This window comes from Pelobates fuscus, chromosome 12 (assembly GCF_036172605.1).
Source record: "Pelobates fuscus isolate aPelFus1 chromosome 12, aPelFus1.pri, whole genome shotgun sequence".
NCBI classification, from domain to species: domain Eukaryota; kingdom Metazoa; phylum Chordata; class Amphibia; order Anura; family Pelobatidae; genus Pelobates; species Pelobates fuscus.
Window position 1 is genome coordinate 49272180 of NC_086328.1, and position 21077 is coordinate 49293256.

At 35.1% G+C, this 21077-nt stretch overlaps 1 protein-coding gene across 1 annotated transcript; it reads right to left on the reverse strand.

The window, feature by feature from the left end:
• Positions 1-13147: 13147 nt before the first annotated feature.
• IRX3 (iroquois homeobox 3) lies at positions 13148-16998 on the reverse strand. Its single transcript, XM_063438626.1, has 4 exons — positions 16579-16998; positions 14860-15844; positions 13936-13996; positions 13148-13245 (listed from the first exon to the last, which is right to left on the reverse strand). Exons 1-4 carry the CDS (start codon positions 16801-16803, stop codon positions 13191-13193), a joined length of 1326 nt encoding a protein of 441 aa, XP_063294696.1. The 5' UTR covers positions 16804-16998; the 3' UTR covers positions 13148-13190.
• Between the last annotated feature and the right edge of the window lie 4079 nt (positions 16999-21077).

Genomic DNA, 21077 nt, shown 5'->3' on the forward strand with positions numbered 1-21077 from the left:
CACTTTATAAAATGTCCAATACTAAATAATAAAATTAAAAAAGCACATGTCCTTATAATGATGCTGTCATTTTGCCTCATTAAAAATTAGACCAGATTATAAATTCATTTATAATGATTGCTGATTACATGAAAATGCATGTAGCATTACTGTGATGCTATAATATTATAGAATTAAAAATTAGTACAGTGTTATTGTCATTTATAATGAACGCCATTATTGCCGCATGAGGTACACTGCTGTACTGACTACAACAATGTGCTTAGTGTTCTTAGTATTCTAAAGTTAGTTAAAGGGACACTATAGTCACCAGAACAACTACAGCTTATTGAATTTGTTCTGGTGAGTAGAATCATTACCTTCAGGCTTTTTGCTGTAAACACTGTCTTTTCAGAGAAAATGCAGTGTTTACATGACAGCCTAGTGATAGCTTCACTGGCCACTCCGTAGATGGCTGTTAGAGAGCCTTCCTGGGTCATAGCTGCCTAAATTGCATCCAAACATTCAGTGCATGCAGACACTGAACTTTCCTCATAGAGATGCATTGATTCAATTCATCTCTATGAGGAGATGCTGATTGGCCAGGGCTGTGTTTGAATTGTGCTGGCTCTGCCCCTGATCTGCCTCTTTGTCAGTCTCAGCCAATCCTATGGGGAAGCATTGTGATTGGGTCAAGCTACCACTTCTGATGATGTCAGCAGGCAGTGGGCAGGTCTAAAGGAAACAGGGACAAAGTAAGCATCTGCAGACTTGAATACAAGTAAGATTTTACTATATCTAGGGAGGCATGAGGAGGACAGGGGGGCTAGATGGGGGTTTTAACCCTATAGTGTCAGGAATACATGTTTGTGTACCTGACCCAATAGTGCTTCTTTAAGCTGAATTTTAATAATTGCTTTATTTGCTTTATCTAATAATGGCATTGATTTACTAATACAGTAATGTCAAAATATGATGAACTGTTTAGTGTATCTAAACTGTGTCACCAAATGAAGCATGCAGTAAAGCATACAAACCACGTCTGTGGTTCCCATTCACTAGTTATGGTAAAAAAAACTTCACAAGTTTCTGAGTGGTTTTCAAAGGGAGAAGATGATGCATGGCCAAATCTGACATCTCAAAATGATTTAACCCCCTCAAAATAAAACAATAAGACAAGATAAGTATAATATAAATTTTCTGTGGGAAAAGCAAGTCTTATGGCTGGTGTGTGTATTTGTGTTTAGCAATGTATTAACTATATATATATATATATATATATATATATATATATATATATATATATATATATATATATATAATTTGGAATGATGGTCCCAGACACCTGGAACCCCAGGACCGTCGGGCCTGTGACAACTGGCATGGTTGTCTTGTCAGGTTCTGATAGTGGCCCTGTATACAACCCTACATTCAAACACAAAAACAAATCTGCATTTATTACCAACACTACACATAAACTCACCCCGGCATTCACACACACATGTTCAATAAAAAAACAAGTCTGCATTCAAGCAAACAGACCCTGCACACATATACAACATGGCAAGGATGGTAAACAAAAGATACTCAACATCTACCCACATGCCTACACATAACCCGATATTTAACCGAGAGACACCGATCACACCTAACCAGAACCTGAAAAAACAGAAGTTTATAGGCGCTCTCTATAATACAACAAATAAGTGAGGGCTGCTGTATACAGTACAAGGATTCCAAAAACCTTGTGTAATAGTGAAACAGAAAAAGAATATGGCGTATACTGTGCCCAAAATCATAAGTACATACACCTGGAGAAGGCAGGGCTGGTAAATACCTCAAAATAATAAAACAGAAAAACAATAATAGTGCAATACAATTTGATAAAGTGGGAAATATTAGCTAAATAGCTGTAGGAAAACCACTCACGTTGGATAGAGCTATATAAGAGCTCTGCTGTATTGCGCGTGGAAGGTATGATCCACGTCTAAGGATATAGGATGATAGAGATGGTACTGATCCTCCAAATGCGAGTGCAAATAAAATATGAAAGTAGAAGAGAGAAAACTCTGATAGTATAGTAAGTACTATAAACTGGGATGTTTTTTTAAAAAAGTAATGTACTTACAATTTATAGAGCAAGACCTGCTCTAGTTTTCACAGCATGGGTGGTACTATCCCCACCTAAGGATATGGTGGCACCAGGTAGCAAACAGGATACAAAGTGGAATACAAAATAGTTAAAAAGTATTAAAATGAACTATTTATTATAAAAAACATATATAACATAAAAAATATGTATAGGTACAAATAAATGTCCAAAAAAGTCCCACTTGCCGCGTTTGACGTGAGTGGTTTTCCTACAGCTATTTAGATAATATCTCGCACTTTATCAAATTGTATTGCACTATTATTGTTTTTCTGTTTATTATTTTGAGGTATTTACCAGCCCTCCCTTCTCCAGGTGTATGTACGTATGAATTTGGGCGCAGTATATGCCATATTCTATTTCTCTAACCCAAACCTGACTGATAAAGAACATCCAGGTGACACATTGAAACAGACCACTTGACTGAGTAACTGAACACGGTTAACCGAAACAATACAGAATACACATTGATTAAACAGAACCTGGTGAGAGTCATTAAACAAACAAAAACGACTGACTCTGCAAAAAGGCAAGAATCTAAAACTTCCAGAAACGAAAATGCATAGCGCAAACTAACCAGGTTGGACACCACAGTTAACCCCGTTATCTTCCTTTCTGTATACCAAGTAAATTGCAAATATACTCGTATAAGCAAATGCGATTTCACATGTATGTACAAAATTATAAACCAGGCTAATGAATATGCAATTTCCCCCTAACCCTCCTTACCTTTTGTCTGTACCATAAACACAATAAAAATTGTCAAATTAAAAAAACAAAAACAAAAAAAAAAAGATACTCAGTGGGCAAAGTATTATGGTATTAAGTATTAAGTACAACATTTGAAAATATAGTTTTTGGCCACCCCTGTAATAGAGTAGGACCCCCGCCCCTCCCCCCCCCCAAAAAAAAAGTGCACTGGGGTTCTCCCTTCATTAGTTACACCCAGTGACTCCAAGCCGAATGTCACACATCAGGCAAACGTCACCCTGGTTGGTCTTCGCTGTAGTAACATTGCACAAATGTTATGACTAAAGACGTGTCTCTTATTTCAGACTTCTTGGCTTTTGATATGTAAATGAGCTAAGCTAAGTCAACACCTCCAGCTGAATTAAAAGTGGGTTTCTTGCTTTATGTAGTTTGTGTGCCAGTCATTAGCATGCCACTGCATGTTTTTTCTCAGAATAAATATTTTTTTTTAAGGTCGATCAACCTGAAAGTTTATTTTCCAATTGGTATTTAAAATGAAATTACATTTTGGAAAAAATACAAAGACTTTACAACTAACAATGTCGATTTTAATTGTTCCTGTAGCTTATCTACTATACTTTTTCTAATGTACACTCATGTCTCCTCTCTCTACTGTACTCTTTATATTCTAGAGCAGTGTTTCTCAACCAATGTGCCATAGTATATTGGTGTGTCTCAAACCACCTCAAAGTGTTCCATGAACATAATGTCTTTAGGTCAGTGACATATTATAAATGCAGTCCTTAATGTGTTTTTTTTTTGTTTGTTTGTTTTGTTTTTTAATAATGAGGTTTTTTTTTGTTTTTTTTTAAAAAGGGAATTACTTGAAACTAATTTGGATACAAGCATGCATATCTCTCAAGTAAGATTTCATATAAATTTGACATTTATGATGAATGCAAGAATAAAATAAAAGTAGATGCATCTCTCATTAAAATGTGCCTTGAACCAAAAAAAGATTTGGAAGGACTGCTTTAGCACGATAAAGAGGTTAAAGGACCACTATAGGCACCCAGACCACTTCAGCTTAATGAAGTGGTCTGGGTGCCAGGTCCATCTAGGATTAAGCCTGCCTGCTGTAAACATAGCAGTTTCAGAGAAATCCAGCCTCTAGTGGCTGTCTCATTGACAGCCGCTAGAGGCGCTTCTGCGCTTCTCACTGTGATTTTCACAGTGAGAAGACGCCAGCGTCCATAGGAAAGAATTAACAATGCTTTCCTTTGAGACTGGCTGAATGCGCACTCGGCTCTTGCCGCGCATGCGCATTCAGCCGATGACGGCAGAAGAAGGAGGAGTTTCCCCAGCGCAGAGGGAGCCCAGCGCTGGAAAAAGGTAAGCGATTAACCCCTTCCTCCCTCCCGGGCTGGCGGGAGGGGGGCCCAGAGGGTGAGGGGGACCCAAGGACCCCATAGAGCCAGGAAAATTAGTATGTTTTCCTGGCACTATAGTGGTCCTTTAACATAGGAAAGGTGTCACTTATTGACATGGATGTAGTCTAGTTTTAAGCGACTGTTAGTAATGTGTGTGTAATTTGATTGTGTACGAATTAATTGGCACTTTGGGAGAGATATATCAAAGCAAAATAGGTGTTATTTTTAATGCAAAATGCTAAGTGTTGATAGACATTTTATTGGTTTCTATAGCGAATGGGTTATATTTAGCACTTTCCCCAGAATAGCAAGTCCTTGATTTGCTGTTTTCCCTTAATCTTGCATGTGTCTTTATCAACTTGAATGTGATTTATGTTAGTGTATATAGAGCGATTCAAGTTTTCATGATTTCCACCAATACTTTAGACCTTGACCACTGAATTTTTTTCATGGCTTCTGAGCCTAACTTTTCTGATGACTTGTACAGCTTTCTACTATAGCTATTAAATTTGCCCCAAAAGGGCCACACTATTTATTTATTTTTTGTAAGAATTTTATATTGTATTTTAATTTATGCGAAGAGCATTACTTAGAATTCACCAGCTTTCTAAAATAGATGTAGAAAATATGTCTCGCCTTTACTTTGCAGTTTATATTTACTTACAGTTTAGTTTGTCTAGAGTGTACAGATACATGTTTGAATAAAAGTACCTGTAAAAATTGTTAATGTTTAACTACATGTAACTTTTTAACCATATTGTATTTTTTAATAGCCCTGTCCATATTTGAAAGCAAAGTATCCTTGTGAGCAAAACAGTAAGTAAGAAAATATATTCAGCAGAAATTCAGTGAGGACTCAACTCGCAGTAAATTTATCAAACTGTCACAGAGCTGCTGTGTTAGTGCTTCCATACTTGTAGATAAAACTCATGGTTTAGTAAATATTAAATATTTTTTTTCAATTTATAATTCAATTTTGAATTAGCTTTGTCTAAGCAAAATAACTTGTTAATCAGGCCAAAACCAGAAAACCATTGAATGACATAAAGGAATGAACGCTACGGTAGATAGAAACACAAAATAACAATGTAATTTTTCATGGAGGTTGTTCCAAGGGGTTTCTAGTAAGTAAATGATGTGCCTCGTTAAATAGGTGGGCTTTCAGTGAACATGTATTGTTAGGATGCGTGGAGGAAAATTTAGAGCAGTACAGCAGGGAATGCCATAACCAGAGTAGCATGTGAGATGGTTTAAAGATATGACTGCAAAAAATATTATGAGAGGAGAGGAAAAGAGTAGGTGAGGAACAGAACGTACAACATGTGTTAGGATGTATCTGGGGATGAGGGATGAAATGTAAGAAAGATCTACATCGTAATGCTGTTTGAAAACTAAAAAATTCTTGAAAGTAATGGAAACTATTGAACTGTCCTGCCCAGTGTGGCAGCTAATATGAAACATTATGAGACAGTTAGTGCTCTAGAAGAGATGATGGAAAGTTAGAAAAAAGTAAATATTTTTAAGTCTGATAGGCCAATCTTTTGCAGAGATCAAGTAATACCGGTATATCAAGGGTCAAGAATTATTTTTATTTTATTTTGTTCTAATTTCAGTCCCTTGTTATTTTGATATTTCATTACCTGCTTGTATATACCTCCTTTCTTTATTGTTCCTCTCCTCTTTATACCGACTCCTTCTACATTCTATATTATAGTTCTTTGTTTGAACTCATTCCACCCTTCCTTCCTGCTGGTTACCAGTCCGCTTAGTCCCTCACCTCCATGCCAGGCACTCAATAACTTCACCTTTCTCTTCCTTGTCCATTTAAAACTCAAAAATTACCTTCAACTTCTCCATTCAACTCTTTTCGCTTCTCGTATTGTTAGCACCCTATTGCCGCTATATACCATTCTTATTCCCTCCATACCGCATGCCACGTCTCCTCCACTAGTGTGGGCCTCCAAGACTTTAGTTGACTACCTTGGAGGCATGCACAAAGTATCACCTCATGGATCTCTGAACACTGATTGTAACAATGGAATAGAGTCACCATCACTTGATTACATGTAGAATTGTGAATGTGTGTGTTTTAGTTACAGGGACAGACTCAACTTTAATGTGAAGAGTGTAATACTTGCTTTGCTCATTTAAGTGATGCTTACAAGTTGCAAACGTATAGGCCATTTTTGAGTTTCTCTGATAATTTTCACCATGTCCAATTTTTTTATGCCAAATAAAACAAAACAAAGAAAAATAAAATCTATCAGAAGGTTTAATATACTCAAATATACACCATTTCTTACTAAACTTCAGTGCTACATTTAAGCAATATTAATGCTTAAATAAGATTTATGTAATTGCATATCTATACTCTTTGTTTCCTTCTCTATAAATTGTTATGTATATATTATGTGTGCTAGATTTATATATGTCTGCTGATATAATTTTTGTAATATACATACCAATTCCTTCTGTTTAATGGCTCAACTTTCATATGTAGCAAATAGAGCAACTGTTTCCAAAAATAATTAGCATTGAGTATGTGTTGTTTGATGGGATACGGTTTCATTTTCATGCCTCTGGTTTGTTCTGAACATTCTCAGCCTTGTTAAACCTTCTACAGCCGTTTTGCCAGTGTTGATAACCCCCCATTTACACTAATTTTCAACATGCAGATTGCATATTTTCCCTTTGCACACAGTCTGTAAATTAATTAGCTCACACGATAATCATGTTAATGTTTAAAGAGCAGGGACTGGAATCACAAATATTGATTTAAATATAGCTCAGCGATCCTTAAGAACGTTTAATCACTCTATTAAATATGCATCTGCTACAGAAACATATCTGAATTATGTACAAGTTATCACAATTCTTTTTGCTAAACCCCTTCATTTCCAGAATCACCGAAACACTGCTTTACTAAGATATTAGCATTAATACGGATCATGCAATGGATGTATGCATTAAATTTCTGTAAACATACTAAATTTCAAAATCTTTTCCAATGACGCACGGAAAATAGGCAACTTTAAATAAAGTTCTATCCCTATCTCCATGGAATTAACAATTGCACGGCCAGTGAGTTAATAAATTAAGTTATTCACTAAACTGCAGTTTGAGAAGAAGTTACAAAGGAATTGCAAACATTAGTACAAAAAATATAAACCAAGTCAGCACATTTTTCAGCTCATTGGGCATGTTGGGCCTAAAAAAAATTATATTCTTATCAATTCTCCATAATAGTGAATTACAACCTTTACATTATGGAACATTAAAAGATTTTTATAAGTAATTGAATCCTTCTTAAACATGTGAAAACATGGTAATGAAATCTAGGGTTTTCCTATAATAACATCTGCAATCCTGGCCAAAGAATAATTGGGAGGTCTATTCACTAAACAGTGAATTGGCAGCTGACATGTAGAACAAAATAGAAAATCAGAAAAAAAAAATAGCCAACTCGTCCATTGTGGTCTACATTTTTCAAGTCCATATTAAAATCTAGTCAGTGTTTAGTGAATAGACCCCAATTTGTTTTACGTAACAGATTTCCTAGTTATTGAAGAATGGAATGTGATGAAAATTTATTGCCAAGCTGGAGAGAGAGAGTTTACCTAACTTGTCTGAAGCAAAATTTATGGAGTGGGTTTGACTAGTAAAAGTACATAATATAGCAAGGAGTTATAGTTTTAGCTGAGACTAGTTAAACCGGATCTATCAGCAAAATAAATGTTTTATTCATTCAGGGTATTAATATTGTATACATTTGCCCAGGTCGATCTTCAATGTTAAAAAAAGATTATATGCAGATGTTATATTTTTCAATAACTAATAGTGCAGTCAATCTGCAAATGCATTTGTCCCATCGTATTTAGCACCAAAAATCTTTTTTTTTTTTTTTATTAGTGTTCTTGGTACAAATTTTCTTGTGCCTATCACTCTGTGATATGCAATGGGTAGTACAGGCATACAAGTAGCTGGTGACGTATCAAGTTTAGATATAATGGTGGAAGTCGAACAAGCATAACAGCAAAAATAACTCTACTGCACCAGATATGTTACTTATTCCATATGTTCCTAAATGTTACTAATTTGGACTCAGAGTGGATGGTTAGATTATATACATACGTGAAATCAAATCTTCAAGTGTAATGAGTTTAAATATAAGCAAGTTAAATTGAAAACAAAAAAAAGGCAATTTATATAATTCCACGAAACCATCTGTAAAATGTATTATAGTCGAGGGTATATATTTGGCCTTCTTACTCTGTATCAACCTGAGATATTTTACATTTGTTTGGTTCCTTATAGAGCGTATACATGACAAGCTGTCTTTCCTTCTAGAAAAGGAACATTATCTCTTGTGTAATGAGACCCCACTTCCACTAGATTGACAGCTCACTTCTGCAGGGCCCTTTTCACTTATTGTTTCTGTTTCTATTAACTATTTGTCACAGTTAGCTTGGTAGATTTTTTTTCTTTAAAAAAAAAAAAAAAAGAACAAGAGACAAAGAAAAACAAACAAACAAAAAAACCTTTTGTGTTCTGCTGCATATTTTGGAGCCCTATAAATAATCCAGTGTCCCTTTCCATTCTATTAAAAACACCACTACAATAGTAATATTATGCTTTCTGCATATATCTATATCTGGTATGGTGAAAAGAAAACACACACTCTCTCTCTCTCTCTCTCTCTCAAGAAAGGTAGATCATTATATGATGTATATTTACATACACAAAGACAGCCTCTACAATGGTCGCATAAAATAAAATAAAATAAAAATTGGGTACAATCAGATTTTCTTTAAAAAAAAAAAAAAGGTGCATTAGATGGCATTGTTAGTAAAAATCAATAATTTCTAACATAAACCTAAGAATAACTGCTGAATTAAAAATACAAAATAACAATAACTTTCTAGCTTGTTTTTAATTTAGAGCTTCCTCACTTGTTTGGTTAGTGTCGAAAAAGCTAGAGCTACTAAGTCAATTTTAGTATAAGTAACTATCCCTTTAATGCAAATAGTTAAACTAACCCAGTTGAAGAAAACACTTCTCAGAATACATCTCCGCACAGAAGACTATATTTACACTGTACCAGGAAACATACAGCTGGACTATATCCACTTAAAGTGACTAAGTCTTCTACGTGAAGGGGAAATTCCTAAAAACAACAAAACCAAAAAATAAAACACAAAGCTCATCATATGAGCATGTAGTTGTCGGTATTTTAAAATGGTAAATAAAAAATTATATGTATAAGCACATAAACAAGTGAATTAATAAAAATACACACATATGCATGCGTTTAATGGAAACTTGTGAAAAGCACTGAACAAGGATGACATCACACAGAACGTGTTTTATTTAACCCTTGAAAGTGAATGTTTAACTCCTTAAGGACACACGACGGAAATCTATTCCAGAAGTTGTGTCCTTAACCCCTTAAGGACCAAACTTCTGGAATAAAAGGGAATCATGACATGTCACACATGTCATGTGTCCTTAAGGGGTTAAGGGGTTAAAGTTTGTCAGTTTGAGAGCAGCTTACATATTATCTGCATGTTATGCCCAGTAACACTGATTTCTGTTTGCACACAATGATGTTAGTGTGAGCGACACATTTACATAACCGTGACAATTACATTATCCATGATTATCCTCCCTTGCACCCTTTTGCAACTTCCTGCAGAGTAGTAACATTTTGACCATGTGATGTCACAGGACATTGCTTACTGTTTCAACAATGCTTTATTAGTAAGAACAATTTCAAAATGGCAGTATGACACTTAATAAAAAAAAAGCAAAAATGTACAGCCACAGCTAAGCATTGTATTATTTTGTCTTTTATTTATAACAATAATATATGTTGTTAATTATAATTTAAAAAATATATATTAACATTTATCTTCTATTTTCTGATAATCAGAAGACACCAGTCAGTTAGAATACAACGTTGATGTAGAGACTTTTATCCAAATTCTGTCTTTTTCATTCACCTGCTTTCCACAAAATGCACTGAACATTTATAATAAAGTTTAATGCCCTAATTACTTTCAGTCCAATTCCCTCTTTCTTACTATAATAAAGAACATTAATTTACAATATTAATAGCCTTTCTCATTTGGGTCCTAGGATGATAAAAATAAAAATAGACCTGAAGCCTATTTTCTTTAATTGAAGATACAAAATGAATCTTCTTGACTATTCCTGTTCTTTTGAGTGTAGATAGCAATCTACATTTTCCATTCCTGAAGGGGCTTCAGCTAGACAAGCAATAATCTATTGATGTCAGATTCACAGCATTTAGTACTCTGGCGAAGAAATATTTTGACAGTATTTCTTTTAAGTAAATGCACCTACATATATTGAATTTGTAGCAGCTGCGGTGTGATCTTAGTAGCTAGGCCTCAAAGCGTTACAACAGCTGTAACAATAATTGTTTTGTTCCAATAGTAACTAATTACTTAATATAATTTTCACTGTATGACTGAGTTAAGTTCAGAGAGTGTGTTGTTGCATTTAGTGCTTAAGGAATCTTCTAAAAACGTTAATAGCAATTATATTTAAAATTACATTTTATGGGCTGAAATATTGAACCACAGTGCATTTGAAAGTCAATTAGGATATGTATTGAAGTGGGTTTACATAGTTATTAACTAAACCGTGAATTGTCAGTGCCAAAATAGCCAAAATAGAAAAAACAAAACAAAAAATAAAACAGTCAGCTATGTTTTCAAGTCAGCTATTTGGGGTTTCCAGTTGGAATTCCCCTCTGAATTCCTGACCATTTACACTTTAGTGAATATATGAGTAAATTTTACCACTACCAAGAACATAATGGTTTTAAAATGTATCCAAGCTGGGATTAGAGAAACAAAGTACCTTCACAGAAATGATGTCCTGACCATTGCAAACAGTTTAATGAAAAGAGAAACTGTATGCTGTCCTTTAAAATAAATAATAATATGAATAATAATTTCAGATTTAAACATAAAAAAATTCAAAACATATCACTATTATGCTTGATCAATTTTGCAAGGATATATAACACGCTACTTTTATTTTGAGTGCAGACACAATGTTCAGAGAGGAAGAAGTTAAAATGAAATGCTATAACATCAGTGATAAAGGCGTATTCCGACACCCATTTGTTTATTTATTGTTTTGCTTTAATATATATATATATATATATCAGAAAAAAAGAGATGCACTCTGCGGTCTTCAATAAGTAAAATGGTGTTTAATCCATATAAGGGGTTACATATGTATCAGATTGACGTTTCGGCCCATTCGGGTCTTCCGCAAGATCTTAAGGAAGACCCGAATGGGTCGAAACGTCGATCTGATACATATGTAACCCCTTATATTATTGAAGACCGCAGAGTGCATCTCTTTTTTCTGAGATATATATCTTCAACGTGTGGTTGCACCAGGGCAATATTTTCTAATTTTACATTGTAAGAAAGGGTGAGTGCCAAGCTATCAATATATATATATATATATATATACACACACACACACACACACACACAGTATATTTAGATGTGATAGAATAACATAGAATAGACATGAGCTCACCAGTTTGAGACATCTCCCAATAACCCTCATCCTCACTTAAAACAAATTTGACGATCAGGGTATTAGTATAGAAATATGTACTCAAGTAACCTCCAATATATACTGAAGGCAAGCAAATACTGGTGCCTGTTCATCCCTTTGTCTCATTTGCTCTGTCAAACTAAGTCTATTCTCTGGGCAGCAAGTTTTGCAGGACTGATGGACAACTTGCAACTATAGGTTAAAAATATAGTTTGATATTTTTTTTTTAAATTGTGCAGAATATGAGATCCCCTCCCCTCCCCTCCCCCTCCCAACTTTGCTATTTTAAGCCAACATGTTGCAGGTCGATCTCAGTTCTCCATAACTATTGCCTATTTTTAAGGTAAAAAGACCGCAAGGGTTTTAATTAGCATAAAATCCAAAAGAGTGATCCAGTTCTTGAAACAGAATTCACAGTATACAAAATGTTGATCCGAAAGGATTTTGCGACCCATAGAGGGCGCTCCAAACTCATACTGTATTTTTTTTGTCACTGTTTCTACCTCTTGTCCACCACTTTAATGTTATCAGATGCATCTAATACAAGTCTATTCACAGTTAAAGACCTTCTAAATAGCTCTCTCTTTAAAGAAAGCACAATAATGCAGCGTTTACAATCAATTAGCACATTGGATTGCATGATTAACTCGAACTTATTCTATAAAATGAGAGCTCTTTTTGGTTCCCATAGTTAAATGCGCTATAGGGTGGGCATTGCTGTTTAAGCTGTTTACTGTGATCATTTAATTAGTAACTGATACGTCCTCTTAAACTCTTCAAATTCTTTAATGTTTATTTTTGAAACATGTATGTAGCAGCTGTTGTCTGTGTAATCATTTAATGCCAAAAAGTATTGGATGAGCCAGAGAGATGAATAAAAAAAAAAAAAAGTACAGTATACCTGCAGGGTAATAAAAAAAAGTTAATTCAACATCTACCCCCAAAAGAACAGGTCAACAGCACAATTCTTAATTGAAGTGGCAACAATTCATTTATTAACCAAAAATATATACTTTCTTGTACAATTTTTTTTAAGACATATGTACATTTTATGCATTACTATATACACCACACATACACAGAGAGAGAAAAAAATAATAATAATAAAATTAAAATCCAAAATGAAAAAAAAAAGAAGTAACAATTAATCATCACAGGACAAAACCATGAAGTCTAAAACTAAGCAGCATGGGAGCATAGAAACAGTTTGGGTTCAGTTTTATACACAGGCATGCAACTGTCCGTGAAATATTTTACAAGCATTGCAACAATGGTTAGAAAAAAAAATAATAATAAAATAATAAAATATATATATATATAAAAAAAATAATAATAAACTGTTATGAGGAAGACAATGCCGAAAGGATCATAGCAGCATCGATTTGATTTTGAGACCTGAAAATAAATAAAGAATACATTAACATACACAATAACAGTACATAGCCACCCCTTTGTGCAAAATTTGATAATAGGGATTTGTATTATATATTAAAATATTAATCTATGACACTACACACACATAATATATATATGTATATGTGTATATATATATATATATATATATATATATATATATTATATATAATATTTATGTATTATATATACACATTTTTATTTAACCCTTGAGGCCAGAGCAACAAACCAATGCAGAATCACTTAAGCAAATGGGAGTATAGAGTAATAGATTAATATTTTACTATTTTAAGTAGCAGTATGCACACACACACTTCATTACAGTTTAAAACACACACACACCGTGTTTAAAAAAAAGTGTATATTAGCTACACGCATATTTTAAAAAATAACTAAATTCGGACTCTCAACCAAAAATAATTAAATGCTAATTGTTCTAGATTATTTAAGCATGTGATAACCTTAATAAAGATTCAATTCGGATCGTAACGTATCTGGTGTGTAGTCATGATTAAGATTTCCAAAGATATGTGAAATATACAACGATCCAGGAAAACGTCAAAACTGAAATTCACGTTTCGCATGAAATATATTTAGGATTCTTCGCACTTAACACTGTACATGCATTTGAACAGGTCCCAGATACGAGTTACAATAAAACCACTTTCTCACCTTCTCTGCACTGGTTGAAAAGCTGTAATTTTTTTTTCTAAGTCCAACGTATTCTGTCGATCTAGGTAAATAAAAAAAATAAATGTTATGATCCTGATAAAAATATATATATATTAAGATTTATTTGAATCTACCTTAAGACACTTTATAACTCACATTATTTAACATATTCTCGGCAAAGTTTGAGAAGTATCCATTTTAATTCAAATGTATTTCCTTAACGGCAAATATTTGCAAATTGTTTTTTTTTTTTGTACTTTAGTATTTAAAAAATATTTTAGAACAAATAACGCGTAAAGAGTCAAAACCTCATTTTTTTTTACTAAATTGTCATATTAAATAATAGATCTGTGCATAAATCTCCACTATTCTTTTGTATTTTTCTACAAATTGTACTATAGCAAAATAAAAATATAAAACTAGCGCGTTGTATTAAAAGGAAAAATACTTAAGAACTATTTAAAAAATAAATACTTGTGTAGAGCAACTTGACATTTCATTACAGATCGAAAAATTCAAACGAAAGTACTGGAGTGTGGAGGGTTAAAGGAATGAAAGCAAAAATCATAGCAACTAATATTTACAGATCTGTTGTTTAAAAATGCAAAAAACAATATATAACAAAAAGAAAAATGACCTAGAATAATTATCTGAAACACTATGCAATTTTGCGAGGTGTTTAACTATTGAAAAGGTGTACAGATGAACAATATATTTAGAACATATCAGTATACTATCATTTTTATTTAGAAGACAATATGTGTAATTTGAATGTAACTACTTTTTTTTTTACATTTTACATAATTATGTTCCATAATAAATCCTGGTGTAACCCCCTGATTTTATATCATACGGCTAATGTATTTTTGTGAACTTGATTGTAAAGACACACATTTACACACACAAAAATGGCATAGCAGTCACCTGTTACAGTGTCTGTGCTGTGGGTGTGCTCCCCTAGTTTCGTGAAAGCTGCATTGCCCGCACCGTTGGCTGTATTGGTGACATTTAGTCCGTGAAGAAAGTGAGCAGAGTTCAGTAAGGATAATTGCTGGGCAGAAAAGGCCCTCCCTGTCCAAGACTGGAACCTGCTACCTGGGCAGGTGATGAGTTTATGTTGTGGGATTAAGCTCTGAGTGCTCACTGTTCCACTGCTGTGGGGGGACTTGCGTGGGTTATCAGGAGCCGTGGCAGTCTCTGCCAAGGACCAGATTTTGGGTTTATGGGCCACCATTAAATTGTTCTCCTGGGATGGGCTGGGAGACACATTATCCAGTTTGATCTGTTCACAGGTAGGCTGAAGAGCTTTGGGATCAGGAGAAAGGTCACACTTGTCCTCCTCCAAAACTCTGTCCCCAACCACTGTTTTGAGGAACCTCTCCTCAGTGGTATTCAAATCCTCAAAACCATCTGAACCCTCAGAGTCACTCCTAATGTCAGTTTTGCAGTCAGAATGGATATCAGTATCCTGGTCATCAAGATCTTCTTTACTCTCAATTTCCTCAGTGTCTATGTTCTCCAGATCTATTTCCTCCTCATCCTCTCGTTTATCTTCTTCATGGTCACTTCCATAGGAGTTCCCCTCCTCGTCTGTCCTGCTCCTAGGGGTCCAGGTCATTTTATTCTCCTTTTTAAGCCTCCTCCTTGCATTGGCAAACCAGGTGGACACTTGGGTGAGAGTCATCTTGGTGATGATGGCCAGCATAATCTTCTCACCTTTGGTGGGATAAGGGTTTTTCCTGTGCTCATTGAGCCAGGCCTTCAGGGTGCTGGTGCTCTCCCTTGTGGCATTTTTTGGCCTTGAAGGATCTCCAAACTGGTATTGTCCATAGGGATAAAAAGCTGGGTGATGGTGAGAGAAAGCTGCATGTTGAACTCCTGGGCTATCCTTCACCTCATATTGGGAACCCTTAACAGAGAAATAAAAAAAAAAAGGGGGGAGATAAATAAATGCATTAAACATTGCTACAATAGACCTTGCACGTAATTCCCCACCGAATTTAGCGTAACTTGCATTTATTACTTAGACAGACACATACTTTCACGGTTTTCTCTGGTGTAAAAAAAAAAAATCAGTTTCACATTTGCTTTTCATCCCGAGCTCAGAGGAAATAAGTTAAATTCCATAACATGATGTTGTGTTTCTTTCCTTTAAAATATTTTACCCTCATCTGTTTCCTTTCACAACTTTGCTATCTGGATCTGTCAGTAAATCACAGCTAATTTTACAATGAAAACAAACTTTTTGTTTAACCCTTGAGGCCAGAGAAAACAGTCTTAAACGAATTACATATATACGCACAGCCATGCGTACATACAGACACACACACACACACAAACACAATTATACACAACAACAAATAATACACACATACAGTTCCATAACTCCTGTAACATTGTAACAGCAACATTTACAAACAGCAAAGACACAGAATTTCATTTTGGTTTCCCACAATGAACAGGAACAAAAGCAGCAACCAACCAGTCCCTGGTTCTAAAATATCCCCACACAGCTCTGGAACACACGATTCGAACACAGGGAAAGTTTTGCACAGCTAAGGAACACAAGGAAAGAAAGGGACAGGGCAAGGGATGGGTTAAGCAGGTAAAGAAGATCCAGGGAGCGTTTGAAGGGGCTCTTACCAGCTGTGGGAAGATGGGCAGCTCCGTTGTGTAGGGCAGGAAGGCTCCATAGGCTTGGGCTGCAGCAGCTGCAGCATAAGGAGCCCCATACATGGAGGATAGCACATTAGACAGAGTCCCAGCCGGGGAGAGGTCTGTGCCATTCCTGGTGCTGCTTCCCACACTCTGCCTGTCAGAGGGGTACAGGGGTCTCATATACTGGTAGCCCAACTGTGGGAAGGACATGGTGGAGGAGCAGACACAGCACAAGGGTTACTGGGTTCTGTGGACCCCCCTTCTAGGACTTTGGTCTTTCCAGGTCCCTACACATCAAGCAGGAAGAGAAGGGGGTCCAGACTTGAAGGGTCCTCTACAGGCTCCTGGTGACTCTGTCCTCTCCCTCTGGTGCTATTGATCTGAGTGGACCCAGGTCAGCTCCTAACAGATTGCTTCAGATCATTGGCAATCACCCTCTGATTGACATTTCAAGTCTAGCTCAGGCTCCTCCCCGCTCTTCCAGTCTTTCAGTGCTTTCTCTCTTTTTATCCACCACCCCTTCCTAAATTTCCTCGCTGATCTCTTATTAACCCCTGCAGTGCAAAAAGGGGGCACAGCAAAATGCTGTCAAAGTGGCGCCTGGCCACACTGTTTGGCAGTGAACGGGTTAACCTTTGTGAAGGTGCCTCAAATTTGCAAGAATGTTTTGTATTGTTCACTCAATATATTTTTCTATACGGAAGGGAGAGACATGGACAGGAACATAGAGAAGTCTCACAAAGTGCATGTGTGTGTAAGATATTAAGTTAATGAATATTCTATCTATCTATCTATCTATCTATCTAATCTATCCCTAGCTTTTACTTTGGGTGTTTAAAAAAAAAAAAAAAAATATGTTGCAAGGCTTCATTTAAAATCATTGCTGCCTTGCAAAATGATTTTTTTTTTCGATGTATCGAATTAAAGGGACAGTATGGATCTTTAATATAAGTATAACAATAAACTGATACAGCATGTCTGAGTATGCATTTAAATTATAAAAGTATTTTTTCATATCCTGTCTGCACCTTAATGCATATTTTCTTTTATCTATGCCACACTCTTTTATAAATACATAGACTGCTTCTGTTAATAATCTATTGTAGATCATTTCTCTCCTCTCCGGCCCCTTAGCTTCCATATCAAACGTTAAGGTATAAGCAAAGTAGAATTGGGAGTCACTGGATAATCTGTTCCTTTTCTGGGTTGGTCTGCATGGCATTTCACACTTTCTTTAAAAGGTAACTAGAAATTAGCTCAGGATTTAAGCTGTCAGTAGGCAAAATAGGGGGTTAATTTTCTCCTAATAGGGGACTTCAAAGACTTGGAGGTCACTATTTTACATCAAAGAGCGTAAAAAAGAGGCAAATTGAAATTTTAACAAAGGGAAGATTGGGCAGCCCTCTGGGCGGTGTGTAAATATGTAGTGAGAGGGGGGAGACAATGAGAGGCCCTGGGATTAAACCCATTAACACCTTTTTGTTTTAGTGTTAAACTGTAATTAGGACATTTATGATCGTTTCACCCTCTTTTTTTTAGTTGACACATGCAAAATACCTGCTACCAACTGCGGACATTTGATCAGGATTTGCAGGGTCAAAATGGTACAAATTTCACTTGCTGTGGCTACATATAAAATTAGGCCACTATCTTATAAAATGCAGAAAATTAATCCAGGCTAGTATTAAAAGGGGTGATTTAAAATTAACATTCAGAACAAAGATATGCAGTTTAACCCTAATGTTACAAATGTCCTGAAGTCAACTCAAAGTGTATCATCCTATTCTTTCATATGGAGAGCTAAATCAGCAGCTGTGCTGATCTATTAGCACAGCCCACATTATTAGTTTTTCAAAGAAATAGTCCATATTCATATTACATTTCTCAGAAAGCTATTCTACAAATGAATTTAGCATAACTAGTATTATAGTATTTAATGCAACGTGCCTTCATTTAATATTGTTCTCTGTAGTAGTGGAGAATTGAGAGGAGATTGTTGGTATCCCTGTGGTGGATTTATATTTAATACATCATCAAGTCTATAGCTATCACACTCTCTTATCCTCAATTTAATCAGTAAAACCTGGCCGAAGGACTTGTGTTTTATTTTTATAGAAAAAAATAAAAAAATCTGCCCTATTTTGCTCTTGTTAAGACAACCTTCATAGCAGCTTATGCTAAAGATGTTTCATCTTGTAATAGATACAGATTATAATATAACAAGTTTCAGAATTAAAATTCCCTGAATCAATATATGGAAATCTGAAAGAGACATCTCTAATCGTATTAAGTTTATCCAGCTATCAATCCCTATATGCTAATCTATCTCATAATAATTCGGGATCTAGTGGGATTTATAGCCCACTATATTGCTGTACATTGTGAACTCGAGAGCCAGATAAATTGCAGTCATTTAATTGTTTCTTGTTAAATCATCCTTCAAAAGAAGATTCTCATCGTTATAATATTTATTGGAAATTTAGATTTACATTTTTTTTAATGTCATGGACTTTGAGAGTCAGTCACAGGTGAAATTCTACATCTTACATATTGCAATCTGTGTATATGCATATAACTATACATATCATTAAAATGTGAATATTAGTTATAAATTACATTATTCACTGTCAATCTATCTATCTGTCTGTCTGTCTGTCTGTCTATCTATCTATCTATAATCTATCTATCTATCTGTGTGTATTGTATGTGCATATACATATATCTATGAGCATCTATTTATTTAATATTTAAATTAAATATATATGTATATTTATGTGTGTGTGTGTGTATACAATGCAGATTTGTTTAATAATTATCTTATCGCATGCTTTTGTTTGCTGTTGTATGTTATTGTAATGTACAGCATTATATCTGAGAAGTAAATATATACTATAATATGTACTGTACATAGTTGTTGTTGTGTATGTATATATATATATACACAACAACAACTATGTACATATTAAAAACATGTTAAAATGACCAAGTGTACAGCAAACATTGTCTGGGCACAGTTTGTGAGAATTGTGTCTGTTCATTTTTTATTAGAATGCGTCGTACTTTAATGCCCTTTGTTGTAGATTTTAATTCCTAGTCTTCTAAATTGTACATTTAGTGCACGTGATCACAGCAATTCGTACCCTAGTCCTGAACGATTGCTACATTGTCGTCATTTCATTTGCTCTCCCGTTGCGTTTGCCTTTAGAATTGTACAGTGTTTCAGTCTATGACAGTGGCAGAGATAGGCAGATAATCATATCAGGCAGTTAATGTGAGTATCATAGCATTTAATATATTCGATTATAAAAAATACTAGTTCTTGGTGGCAATGACCTTATATAGACAGTTTATCACACTTCGTTTAAATTAAGTTAGCTTATCCTGAGTAGATCTGACTCTGAGTAAAAAAAAAAAAAAATAAATCTGAGTTTACCATGCTAACAGCTAAGTTCATAAACCCCAGGTGATGAGTTCATTATCTGGGCTTGCTGTCTACTGTCATGAAGATAGATTCTTAATGAACAAACAGAATCAATAGAAAGTCACCGTTCACTTGGAACATTACAAGTGTTTACATGAGCTGAAGAGAGGATGCTGGGTACAATAGGGAAATGGGGGGTGGGGAGGGGGATTAGCTTTAGAAGAGAGCAACTTTTATATTAAAAGAAAACAGCACTAGAATTGAAAACACAACACATGAGGGATTGTACAGGTGAGGCACCATCAGAGGGTCTGTCTCAGTGAAAATGTACAAGCCAGAGAGGCTAAAGTGAGCAAGTTAGGTGAGAGAGGCTGGTCAGGAACTTTCAAAACAAGGGGGGTGATACATTTATGAGAAAGCCTGGGTTCAGGTTAGTATGAGGGTGAGTAATGGTTTATTAATGGGAAAAAAATGGACAGGAAATGCAGACAGATCTGGAGGACCAGAGGAGAGAGAGCAGAAAATAGATGTCTCTTAGCAGGAGTCAACGGAACCCTGAAGGAAATATATTTCAAACCTTTTCAAAGAGGTCTATAATGAAATAAATGTGTGGTGTGGTGTGCAGTGCAAAAATACAACTAGGTAAGTAAGTTATGGGAAGAGCTGGGGACACAGATTTAACAGGAGGTGCTGGAAACAAGGTGACAGTGAATTAGGGAAGAAAAGATAAACAGGTTTTTACATTCGAGATAGTTTGTTACCATTACCTTATTAATCCAGTGTCCATTTTAATTGGGGAAGACCATCAAAGCATCCTTAATAAAAGCAAGTACAAATATATATAGATTTCACTTTGGAACAATGCTTAAGAGTTCTGTCATTGTGTTGCCTAAGATTTTGAAAACATTTTTTTTTCACACAGGGTAAATTCACTAAACTGATCATTTATGAACAATTGACAAGAAAACGAGCCATCTCAGACCATAATAACCAAACTGAAAACAATCTTAAAATTCACCTCTTTATGCATCTCATTATTTTGCTGTAAAATAATATAATTTCC